The 12,791-nt window shown below is 51.4% G+C and overlaps 1 protein-coding gene across 1 annotated transcript in view; it reads right to left on the reverse strand.

The window, feature by feature from the left end:
- Nucleotides 1-4,024: 4,024 nt before the first annotated feature.
- The window catches only part of nhsb (Nance-Horan syndrome b (congenital cataracts and dental anomalies)), a 31,786-nt gene continuing 23,019 nt past the window's right edge, over nucleotides 4,025-12,791 (reverse strand). Inside the window, 12 exon segments of the mRNA XM_067260911.1 lie at nucleotides 4,025-4,688; nucleotides 4,831-4,966; nucleotides 5,214-7,002; nucleotides 7,369-8,244; nucleotides 8,246-8,793; nucleotides 8,881-9,012; nucleotides 9,940-10,126; nucleotides 10,552-10,608; nucleotides 11,009-11,059; nucleotides 11,163-11,210; nucleotides 11,467-11,600; nucleotides 12,482-12,634. Of these exon segments, the coding sequence (XP_067117012.1) occupies nucleotides 4,025-4,688; nucleotides 4,831-4,966; nucleotides 5,214-7,002; nucleotides 7,369-8,244; nucleotides 8,246-8,793; nucleotides 8,881-9,012; nucleotides 9,940-10,126; nucleotides 10,552-10,608; nucleotides 11,009-11,059; nucleotides 11,163-11,210; nucleotides 11,467-11,600; nucleotides 12,482-12,634 (4,775 nt within the window).

The raw sequence follows: 12,791 nt of genomic DNA on the forward strand, positions 1-12,791 counted from the left end.
TACTCTGATAATTGACTCAGGTCTCATCCTGGTGATCCATCTTTAACGTCATTTTCCGCAGATTGGTTGGACTGTTGATTGGTAGTGCAACAGAAGCATTTGGATGTTGACATCTCTCACTTAATACAAGATATGTTAGTAAACATAGCCGGGGATGTGCTGCTATCACACTAAAGATTAGGATTTTTCCCACCTGTACCGGTGATGATGTCATTACAGGTAACTGGAAACAGTCAGATGCAAGCTCTCACAGCAACTTAAAACACCACCATTTATCTCCATGATAAGCATCTCAGTTTAGTACGAAACAGTCAAAATGATAAGTGCTGCACGTGGCTGAACTAACTCCAAACTGAAACCGAGAACTGAGAAGGACAAACCATCAACAAAGATTGATAGAAAGTGATCATCACTGATCAGTATTCAAACAGATGACGTCTCAATGTGCCAGGTGTCTTCTTCAGGTGGACACAGCATGCTGTTGTTCACACACTGTGACTGTTGAAAACTCAGATTCTGCCTTAAATCTTAACCTTATGAGAAAGATGGATTCGCGAGATCACGACCATGCAAGAATCCATCTTCTCAAGTGGTTTGGACAGATCCGCGTCCTATGAGAAACTACTGGCAGCTACGGACTTGGTTGAAGTTAGCCTGTGATCGATGGTGATAAAGTTTATCCAATCACCTTGCCAAGTATTTTTTGAAAATGCCTGCCCTTTCTAAACAATTTCCACAGGCAACTTCCCAGATGGTTATGTGTAACAATCCATCAAGTGAGTCCAGCAATACCGCCTTTAATCTAGCCCCATTCAGGGGCCAGAGGGGCCCCACTGATCAAGGTAATTTACCTTTGATTAGATCTTCTAGCAAAATAGACCTCTGGATAAAATACCCTGTGGTTTAAAAATATGTTCTTTACAACACAATCAAGGAGCTGGGTCACATTAGACACAGAATGGGGTGCATATAGACCTAGTTGGCCGTGTTGGCGTTGCCAACTCAGACCAGAGTCAAACGATATCAACATGTTCACACTGGCCGCATAGAAAGGCTGGGGTCACTTTCCTTTCAAATTCATTTTAAATGCAAAACAACAACGCAAAAATCTTCCTACTGTTGCACAAAAGCAAATTATATGATTTGCCAAACTAATATTTTGGTTCTTTTTGTCGTATAAATTCCAAGTGGTTTCAGTTCAAAACGGATTCGACCCCAGCCTTGGTACCTACAGGGCTAACAGCAGATCTGGAACGAAACACCCAGATCAAGTGATCAGAAAACACAAAACTGTGCTGCACCGGCCACTCTCTTCCAGTCATGTGGACATGTGAATGTTCATCTGATATGTAGGTCTACTTAAGCGTCTCTCGCTATGATCTTTCTAATGTAAATGATGTCCACTTCCAAGTAATCCAAACCCATAACACCATCCAGCTTCATATCTAGCTATGTTCTCAAACCACCTGGACAGTATTTGAACCGATGTCACCAACTTAAATATTTGCTTCAACCTGCCGAGCCAAAACCTACAGCCTCAGATAGGTGAACAAATTACAGGAGCCAGATTACTGAACCAACCACATCGAACGACACCCCCCCGGTCTTTGACCACAGCTGTCTGATATCTGCTGTCATATCTTCACCTCAGGTGGGTCAAACGCCACTCACAAATACAGTCAAATATTCAGGGTGATCCTGATTTCGTTGAAACAGTACAATGATTAGACCAATGGAACAGTCTCGACCTTAGAGTTAAATCAAGTGCACCTCAGGTACCCAGTATTTGTGTGTTTGAGCCAGTTCCCAGACCCCACTGTGATTGTCCAGTAACTTCATATACAGTACGAGTTAAACACCAGCAGGTGGTCACATCGATACAAAACAGAATCAGTCAAACATTTTTTTTTCTTATTTTTTTACATCTATTGATTCGTTTAACAGTAATTACAGATAATTTAAAAAAAAACGAAATGATAAATACGATTTCTTCTTTTTCTGGGGGTGGCAGAACAGCAAACAGGCATGTCCCTCGGTAGAGTAAACAATGATATGGTGTCTTTTTCTTTTTTCTTAGTTATTGCATGCGATCGATGAAAACATAAAAGAGAAACACGGAGGGTGCTTGGCAGCGAGGATGGTGAGGATAAAAGTGTAGATTCTAGTAAGTTCACAGCTTTTACGCCCCCCTTCTCCATTCTCCAAGCGTACACAGTGTCAGTCCTGCAGATCGTATTCTCTGAGTATCAAGCGGTTGTAGTTAATTAATGTCTACATTTTTACATCAGATTTACAAAGGAACAGCAATGTTGGGGTTGCTGTGGTATTCATAGAATACAATGTCATATAATGTTGTCGTTGTGTTGGTGGCAGTGGTGACACCACTTTGGACACATCATGCCATACCTAGCCAGTGGAACGATTTTCGCTTTTTAAAATTATAATATATATATTTTTATGTTTCACTTCTGAAACGTTTCTATAGATTCAATCCTTGAATAAAACATTGAACTGAAGGACCATTTCAGAGTTGTAAATAAGCTGACAGCAGTATGTGACCAAACTATTGGCTGTCTTCAGGTAGTCAAGGGGACCATGTGTCAACGTGCTGTGCACCTTGGCTGTGGACCAGTCCTTAATCTGCAACCTTTTCATTGAACAGCACTGTAGGACTCACTGGCTGGATCTCAATAGGGCTGCTACAGCCTCATCTTCTGTCCCCACTGGTCTGAGTGTACAGGGATATGGTTGGAGCTGCTGGAAACAGGCCCTTTACAGGACATGGCTCACACCTGTCGGGGGCAGTCAGATCAGTGCAGTTTGAGTAGGAGTCCTACAAAAATGGTCAGCATGTGTCTTCATATAGCTCTATATACAATACAAATATATATATGTACAATTTCATTATAAGATTTTTTCACCCCTCAAGGACTATTCTTAAAGAGTTGTTATCAAGTGCAAAGAAGTTGGTTTTGCAAACCCATCCTTGTCAACCTCCAGAAGACTGTTTTCGATCAGTCTTTGCTCTATAGTGCCTGTGTTAGCCTAGTTTGCTAGCTACCCAGTTTACTATCCTAGTGAACTTCCAAGGCTTGTGTGCTAGATAGGTGTGCCAGCTACATAGTCTGCTAGCCTGATATGCTAGCTAGCCTAGTGTGCTAGCAGAGTTGACTGACTAGCCAGCTGGCAAGCCTAGTATGCTAGCTACTCATCCTGCTAGCCTAGTATGCTAAGCCTAGAGCACTAGCTACCCTGCCACATAGCAACTGGATTAGAGGAAGGCCACTGTTAGATTGTCTAAAGTTAGCCTATCTTAGACATACACAAGCCCTGACCACCCCCCAACCCCCTACCCCCCTTCCTGGCAGAGGGCACATCATAAGAAACATAACCCAGGTACTGGACTCGCTGAAAAGGTTTTTGCTAACTTGCTAAGCAAGTTAGCGTAGTTGTGTGTATCTTCAGGTCTCGGGTTAGGGCCAACACACTAGTCCTCAGACCAGCTCTGCTACAGCTACATACACCACAGATACACCATAATAATTACTGATCAATAGTCCAACAGCACCTCAACACTCCAGCTTCTCAACATGCAGCCAAGATCATGTGTTCATGGGGTGTAGGGGACTTCTGAAAGATGCTCCTCTGCTGGCATACCAGTCCCCTTACTTAAGCAGGAAGTAGAAATAACAGTGGATGTTCCATTTGCTCCGATACACACACACTCACACACACGGGTCTTACATCCCCTTTTCTTTAACTTCCACTCCTTATCTGGATGGTATAAAAAGAGAAGAGCGCCCAGTCACAATAAGAAGTCTAATTAGTTCATCTGAACAAAATTATGTTTTGACCCTGGATGTAAAACAACAAGGTCCTCCAGCTGGAGCCTCTGACCTCCGCCCGCGTGACCCCTGACTCCCTGACCCAAGCCTCTATTTGACAGGATTGCATACGATTGTTTTGGGGCAGTAGGAGGTTGGGTCATGGTCTGGATGTGGTCCTGGTTAGTTCCATCCTAACACTAGGACGACCGGTCATCATGGGGACTGCCATCGGAGTTCTCGGTCTCTCCCTCTGAGATGGCCTGCATGGGGGCTGTGTAGAGGCGGGATCGCGCGCTGTAGCGGCTGCTATTGGCCGCCGGGGGGATCCTTGACCTGCCCTGGCGTGAGGCCGCGGACATGGGGAGGGTCTTCGTGGTGAAGCTCTCAGCAGTGGGCCTTGGGGGGAAGAGGCCAGGCGGGGGCAGGAGCTGGTCGGGGACCGAGGGTAGATCTTGGAGGGGGGAGGGGAGCTCCTCGCCAGCCCCCAGTCTCGCCCCTCCCTCCATGAGGGTGTCCCCGATATTCTTTGGAGCTATGGGGCTCTTCAGGATCTCGATGGCAGACATGCGGTAGCTAGAATCAGTCCTGCTGCCCTTCTTGAGGAGGAGCAGCTTGAACTCCTCGTTGGAGGTGCTGGACTTCTTCGCGCACCGGTAAATAGGGACCGGGGCACGCTGGGCGCCGGCCGGGAGAGCGGCGGCGGTTGCGGGGGTGGTTGGGGTGCTCAGAGGAGCGGCCGGTGCCATGGCCATGGCTGGTGCCGGGGCAGCTGTTATGGGGACGGGGGGCGCCGGAGGACACAGGCGGTTCTTCGAACCCAGTTCACCGGAATCCTTCCTGCCTAAGACCTTTCTCTTGGACCTGGAACAGGAAACAGGTTTCAGAGATAGGTAATGACATAGGATGAGAGTGTAGGGGAAAGAATTTTTTTTGACTGAGATTGAGAAGATGAATACAAAAAAAACCTGATATACAGTCGATGCTCAGATAGATTGATAGATACCTGTGTATCATGGCAAACAAGTCCTCAGTTGTACGCATTTTATTGGGCGACGTGAAGACAATGTCATCGTCGGTTTTAATGTCATCAGTCAGGGGAGAGAGTGAGTTGTCACTGGGGGTGGAGTCTGGGGTGGAGAAATAAAGACCAATTGCATCATTATGGATATCGGAAACTTTCTGCTCAGTTTGACACTCTTTGCTTACCAAGGGCCTATGGGGGCATATAATATATATATAACAATATAGAGTTTGGAAGTATAACAACTCCGTTTTACAATACTACTTCAACAGATAATATAAATACAATATAAACAGTTATTGTCATACCGTCAGTTATTGTAACAAAATAAAATAAAGTCCCAAGGAAGGACAGGTTTATGTTGATCTGACCTTTGCTAAAATATCCTTCTGTATCAGGGGTGGTGGAGTCCTCTCGGCCATCTTGGTTAGGAGCACTCCTGCTAGGACCTTCTTCTTCCTCCTCCTCCTCCTCTTCCTCCCCTGCTCCTCCTCCAGCTCTTCGTCCTCCCAGTGCATTGTTGATTAAGTAAGGGTGCGATATGTATGTCCTCCCTGCAGGCACTTTGTCTGGACTGTAACAAGGTCCTGAGTCCGTCCCTCCAGGAACACCCCAGCCCCCAGGCCCACGTTGCCTCTCCCCAGTCAGGACATACCCTGGTGGGGCACGGGGCTCCATCATCACCCCTGTCCTGGAGCTCATCGTTCTGGAAGCCTGCAGGGTCTCCTTCTGCGGCTCTTCCTCCTCCTCTTCTTCGTCCTCATCGTCCTCTTCCTCGGGGGAGAACATGCGTTCTCCCAGCACCCTGAACTCCGGCGGGTGTGTGTGGGAGTGCGTGATGTGCATGTCTACAGGGGAGGGGTGTGGTGGGTGCGGCGGGGGGCGATGGGGAGGGTCCTCAGGGGAATCCACGCGGGTTCTGAAGGCCGTCATGGCCCAGAATGTTCCGGGTCCATACCGGTCCTGTCGCAGACGCAGGCTCTCGTAAGGAGGGGGGCCGTCTGGGTGCTGGCGGGGGGGAGGAGGGGGGAGGTGCTCGGGGGAGGAGTAGTGAGGGTCAGGCTGAGGGGCTGGTCTCTGAGGAGGGGGTCTCCGAGGGGGGAGGGGCCTGGTGTTGACGGACAGGGTGGGGGCTACAGTGGCCATGCCGGGACATTTGGGTCTGGTGGCGGTGTTCTCCATTTCTGTCCCGCTACTGTTCTTAAGGCTCTGACCACCAACGGACCTCAGTTGGACGGATCGAAGCGCTGAGGGTGTGATGGCTGCCAGGAGGGAGGGGCCTATTGCCAGGGGGATGGAGGCGGAGCCAGAACCCTCGGCGTGCATGGTTGAACCCGCGGCCCTCGCTTCCGCTGCAGCGGCCGCCATGGCCACTGCCCTCTGCTTGTGGTGGTGCAGCGTGTGAAGATGTGTCCTGTGGGACAGGGTGTGTCGAGCGTAGGAGTGGCCATGTCCGTGGCTGTGGAGCGCGCTCAAATCCAACTGGGAGGGAGGCGGGGGGAAGTCCGGTTCTGTCCGACAGGAAGGGGCGGGGTCACGCTGCAGCGAGGCCAGGGAGGACTTCCTCTCGGGTACTTTGGGCTTCCTCTTACCGCTGGTGGGCGACACAGGGCAGGGGAAGAAGGCAGCGGGGAATGATGACGTGGGCGTCTCTGATTGGCTGGAGTAGCCACTCGAGGGTGAGGCCAGGCCGGCCAGCTTCTCGGGAGAGCCCAGTCTGTAGTCTGCCTCCCCTGGGGGGAGGAGGGGGGAGGCCTGAGGGGGCGGAGGAGGGGGGGCAGAACAGGGGCTCTCCGGAGATCGCAGACACTCGATGATGGTGGTGCCAGGGCTGGAGTTGGAGAGGGGGGGGTAGGGGGCAGGGGATTTGAGGTCACTGTGCAGCCATAGGTTGGCATAGTCAGACTGAACAGCCCCTTCGTCCTTGAAGGAATGTGTGTCTGTGGAGCCAAAGGAGGTGGGCTCTGTTAGGTCCACACCAACCCCCCAGGCTCCCAGAGGCTGTGTCACCAACCCTGATGGGTCCAACTGGCCTGAGCCCCCCCCTAGTTCAAGTTCCAGCTGCCCATCGCCGGAAGACAAGCTTAGGTTCTCTTCACTACCTATCTTTGGTTGGTCCTGGTCCTGGTCTTGGTCCCTGGCCTGGTTCAGGGCCTGGGCCTGGTTCAGGGCCTGGGCCTGGGCCTGGGCCTGGTCCTGATCTTCACTCTGGCCCTGGTCTTGACCCTGGTCCTGTCCATGATCTCGATTTTGATCCTGTTCCTGGCTCTGGCTCTGGCTTAAGTTGTGGTCTTGGTCTTGACCTTGGTATTGATTTTGACCGTGGTCTTTATTTTGGTGTTGGCCTTGGTCTTGATTTTGACCGTTGTCTTTATTTTGGTCTTGGCCTTGGTCTTGATTTTGACAGTGGTCTTTATTTTGGTCTTGGTCTTGGCCTTGGTCTGGGTCTGGGTCTTGGCCTTGGGCTTGGTCTGGTCCTGTTTCTGAGTCCCTCACGGTTATCTCCGGGTCAACACTGGCACCACTGCTCTCCTTCAGGGAGGAGCTTCTCCTGGGAGGTGGAGGCTTGGCCTTAGCCTTTCTCAGCGGCCGGCAGGGCCTCCCCAGGGTCATAGTGCCCCCTCTGAAACCTCCTCCCTGCCCCTGGCCACAGTCAGAGCCTAGAGCTGGATAGTCACACAGATAGCCCCTGTAGCCCTGCCCGGAGTGGGAGGAGGAGGAGAGGAGAGTGTGTGGGTGAGGCTCTGTCTCTGTCTGTCTCAGACTATGTGGATCAGAGAAGCCCTGGTAGGTGGAGGGGTAGGCCCCAGACCTTAGCCCCTTGCTCCCATGATCCTCCAGTCCACGTTTGGGGCTGTAGTCCTGAGCCCCTGCCTGGTCCTGGTCCTGGTCAGGCTGGTCCGGAGGGTAGGCCCACTCCCCCTCGCTAGCGGTACTGACCCCAGCGTCATCCAGCTGGTCTGTCGCTGAGGAGGTGAAGGAGCTTGACCTCTGACCCTGGCACTGAGGGCGATCCTGGTAGGAGGGGTCAATGATGAAGCCTGTCAACTCGTCGATGGCGTGCGGCGCGGCGTTGAGCGAAAGCTCCGAGTCGCAATGGGAGGAGCCTGTGAGGGGCGGGGAGGAAGGAGGGGGGATGGTCTCGGAGGTCTGGGAAGGGCAGGTTGAGGAGGAGCCACTCCAGTTCCCGCTAGATGATTGGTGGTCCTCCTTGTGGTCGACTCCCCCACCGAGCCCCCCTGTGGTGGATAGGGAGTGGATGGGACTGGAGAAGGTGTCTGAGGACGACGACACCTCGCAGCTGCCCATGTCGGCCTTGCGAGGCAGCCGGGAGCGCCCTCGCTCCATCCAGCCGTGCTCCGGACTCCCCCCTCCTCCTCCCCCTCCCCCCCCCTCCTCCCCCTCCCCCTCTCTGGGACCGCTTCAGGCTGCCCAGCTGCAGCTCGGGCATCGCCTGGTCGTCCGTGCTCTCCTCTTCATCCTTCATCATCATCATCATCCTCTGGCCCGGCCCGGGCAGGAAGTCCTCCGCCTCGTACGGGGACAGCTCCTCGTCCTCGTCCTCATCGTCCTCGTCGTCGTCGTCCTCGTCTTCGTCGCTGTCGACCTCGTCCCTGAGGCGGCCCCCCTCCCTCGGTAGACTGCGAGAGCGCAGGCGCCCCCCGGAGGCCGAGGAGGTGTACACTTCCGAGTGGTCCGGCAGGGACAGGATGTTGCCCGTGGAGTGGGACAGGGAGGCGGGGATCCCCTGGCCTCGCTGGGCCCTGATTCGCCGGCGGGAAGGGGCGGCGGCGGCGATGAGGAAGTCGTCCGTCTGGCAGCCGGAGTCGCGGGTGTGGAGACGGTGCCCACTGAGGCTCAGCTCCTCCTCCTGGCACAGTGAGAGGTGAGGGTTGGCGTGCACGATCAGCGTCCGCTCCCTCGCCACGGGAGACTCGTCTGAATCTGCAGACACAGAGACGGGGGTTAGGGTGTGCGTGTGTGTCGGGGGAGGGGTGTTTGGGCCAGTGCGTGCGTGTGTGCGTGTGTTACCCATGTCGTGCTGGACTCGTCGGGGGATGCCGGTTATGGTCTTCCTCCTCCTCAACTTCCTCCTCCTCTGCAGCACGGACTGGGAGTGGACCAGAGAGCAGCGTGCGCTCGCCTCGCGGTCGAATCCCATGCCTGTGAGCCCAGGAACATGCACAGGAGGAACCGTCAGAGAGCGTCGAATCGCTCGTTCTACTCAGAACTACTGCTACACTACGTCGAGTCTAGCAAACTGGCTTCCATGTACTGCGAGTTGTGAAGCGTGTAGGTCTAGAATTGTCCAGTGTGTGAACTTCTAGAGGGTTTTAGATTTCAACTAGTTTTAGATTTCAACGAGTATGTAATTGGATAGAAGGCTCTGGATAAGAGCTCCGCTAAATAATGACTAAATGTAATCCCAGACTGTTCTGGAATGTTTGAAAAGCAAGTTACGTCAGAATGTGTCATTCTAGAGTTTTCAAAAGTGTGTAATTCTGGTATGTTCTAAAGTGTGTTGTTTGAGAATGTTCTAAAGTGTGTAGTTATACAGTGTTATTGGCAGTGTGTAGTTGTACAGTGTTATGGGCAGTGTGTAGTTCTAGTATGTTCTGGGCAGTGTGTAGCTCTAGTATGTTCTGGGCAGTGTGTAGCTCTAGTATGTTCTGGGCAGTGTGTAGTTCTAGTATGTTCTGGGCAGTGTGTAGCTCTAGTATGTTCTGGGCAGTGTGTAGTTCTAGTATGTTCTGGGCAGTGTGTAGTTCTAGTATGTTCTGGGCAGTGTGTAGTTGTACAGTGTTCTGGGCAGTGTGTAGTTCTAGTATGTTCTGGGCAGTGTGTAGCTCTAGTATGTTCTGGGCAGTGTATAGTTCTAGTATGTTCTGGGCAGTGTGTAGTTCTAGTATGTTCTGGGCAGTGTGTAGTTCTAAAATGTTCTTGGCAGTGTATAGTTCTAGTATGTTCTGGGAAGTTTGTAGTTCTAATATGTTCTGGGCAGTTTGAGTTCTAGTATGTTCTGGGCAGTGTGTAGTTCTAGTATGTTCTGGGCAGTGTGTAGTTCTAGTATGTTCTGGGCAGTGTGTGTACCGGTGACGTTTATGGGGATGATGCAGGAGGACAGAAGTTGAGGGTCCGTTTTGTGCCTGTCCTCTGGGGACGTGGCCTTGGACCATGCAGTCTGCTGCTGGGCCGTCATGGAGGCGGGGTGAGCAGCAACACACTTGTTCCTGCGCCCCTCAGACACCTCAGTGTCTGGCTCTGAGGTAGAGGTAGACTGGGGGAGAGAGAAGGAACAAGAAAAATAGGAATATAGAGTGGGGACAGGCAGAGAGAGAGAGATAGAGAATGGGGAGAAGACAGGACAGAGAGAGAGATAGAGAGATGTGAGAGTTACGATTACACCGTGGCCCCACTAGGATTTGACACAGAACTAGACAGAACCGGAGGGTGGAGAGACCAGAGTGGAGAAACATGGAGAGGATGAGGAATATGGTGACTATGATGATGAAAACTGAGATGTCCTTCAAGTTTAGAAGCTAGAAGAGCAGAAAGGAAACAGAGGGGTTTTAGTGTAGCAGCCTGATGGTTGGACAAGGTATTAACCAATAGGCTGGTTAGTAAAGTCATTGACCAGGTGTTACTGTAACCAGGAGGTTGGTTAGTGCAGTGATAGACCAGGAGGTTTGAATAATCGAGTACCTTTCTGCTCCAGTGGAAGAACAGGCAACACTCAAAGGGGGAGGGGGAGTGAGCACGCTTCAATTAAATACACACATACACGTGTACACAAACACACAAACACACACATAAACAAAAACAAAACAGGGGTTGATCAATGGAAAAATAAAAATGAGTGTCAAATGCTAATAAAACAACAACAAAATGGAGTAGATGGAAGGCTATGTTAGACACAATGTATTCTGGGAAGGTACCACAGCTATACGTAGGTGTGCTGTGCAGATATGACAGATAAAGAAAATATTCACCTTTCTCTGTAAGGTCTGGAAGTCTGCATCTCTCCCTGGTCTCTCCTGAGACACACACACAAACAAACAAACAAACAAACAACAACTCAAAACACCATCAGACGTCCGGATACAATGGTTATTCATGCAATAGATGTCGTCAAACATTCTTAACTAATTCCATAAAAAACGTTTACCTTTCTTTGTATCGTTTGTATTTCTGTCTCTCTTGTTATCCTCTCCTGGACAGAGAGATAGAGAGAGGTGAGACATTTGTATGTAACAACATCAGAAATGGCCACACTCTCATAATGACCATTGAAAAGGAGTAGTGTGATGTCATACCTTCCTGGGCTGGAAGTCTGCCTCTCTCTCTGCTTTCTCCTGCTGCTGCTACAGGGTACACACACACACACGCACGCACGCACACACACACACACACACACACACACACACACACACACACACACACACACACACACACACACACACACACACACACACACCCCAACCAACAGGGTTCACAACTGGCCTCAGTCTACTACATCTTTATTAGTGTGTGTCGCATGTATGTGTGGTTTATGTGTGTGATATATATATCTAGTGTGTGTTGTATATAGTGTGTGTGTGTGTATGTGTGTGTGCTTACCGCATGAGCGTGCCGGCTCCTCTGCTCATGTCTCCTGCGTGGTGAGGGGAAGGTGGGCAAAGGAGGCGGAGCCACAGAGATGGAGATGGTGACTCTGCGCTCTCTGCTGGTCGACCGCTGTCGCTGCTGCTGATCTGGAATACACACACACACACACACACACAGGTTGGTACTAGCAGGGCTAAAGATAGGCGTATGGGATGTGGGTGTGTGTGAGGTTAGGACTCTGTGTGCAAGTGAAGTGAGTACCTCTGTGTGTGTAGGTGTGTACCTCTGTGTGTGTAGGTGAGTGTGTACCTCTGTGTGTGTAGGTGAGTGTGTACCTCTGTGTGTGTAGGTGTGTACCTCTGTGTGTGTAGGTGTGTGTGTACCTCTGTGTGTGTAGGTGAGTGTGTACCTCTGTGTGTGTAGGTGTGTACCTCTGTGTGTGTAGGTGTGTACCTCTGTGTGTGTAGGTGTGTGTGTACCTCTGTGTGTGTAGGTGTGTACCTCTGTGTGTGTAGGTGTGTGTGTACCTCTGTGTGTGTAGGTGTCTACCTCTGTGTGTGTAGGTGTGTGTGTACCTCTGTGTGTGTAGGTCTGTACCTCTGTGTGTGTAGGTGTGTGTGTACCTCTGTGTGTGTAGGTGTGTACCTCTGTGTGTGTAGGTCTGTACCTCTGTGTGTAGGTGTGTACCTCTGTGTGTGTATGTGTGTGTGTACCTCTGTGTGTGTAGGTGTGTACCTCTGTGTGTGTAGGTGTGTGTGTACCTCTGTGTGTGTAGGCGTGTACCTCTGTGTGTGTAGGTGAGTGTGTACCTCTGTGTGTGTAGGTGTGTACCTCTGTGTGTGTAGGTCTGTACCTCTGTGTGTGTAGGTGAGTGTGTACCTCTGTGTGTGTAGGTGTGTACCTCTGTGTGTGTAGGTGTGTACCTCTGTGTGTGTAGGCGAGTGTGTACCTCTGTGTGTGTAAGCGAGTGTGTACCTCTGTGTGTGTAGGTCTGTGTGTACCTCCGTGTGTGTAGGCGAGTGTGTACCTCTGTGCAGGGCGCGGAGGCTGAGCCTGGCGTGCGTGTGCAGCTCCTCCAGGCACGGTGGCCGGGTGCAGGGGTGGAAGACGTTCTGCTGCTGGTGCCATGGCGCTTGGTAGTGAGACGTTATCTTACTTTCCACTTCCAGGTTAGACACCGCTGAGGAGGACAAGAGGGGAAAGGAGGGGGGAGGAGAGGTGAGGGAGGGAGGGAGGGAGGAAGGGGAGGTGAGGGAGGGAGGGGAGGTGAGGGACGAGGAGAGGAGAGGAGGGGAGGGAGGAGGAAACGAGGGGAGGAGGAGAGGAGGAGACGAGGG

This window comes from Osmerus mordax, chromosome 22 (genome assembly GCF_038355195.1).
Source record: "Osmerus mordax isolate fOsmMor3 chromosome 22, fOsmMor3.pri, whole genome shotgun sequence".
Classification (NCBI taxonomy): Eukaryota; Metazoa; Chordata; class Actinopteri; order Osmeriformes; family Osmeridae; genus Osmerus; species Osmerus mordax.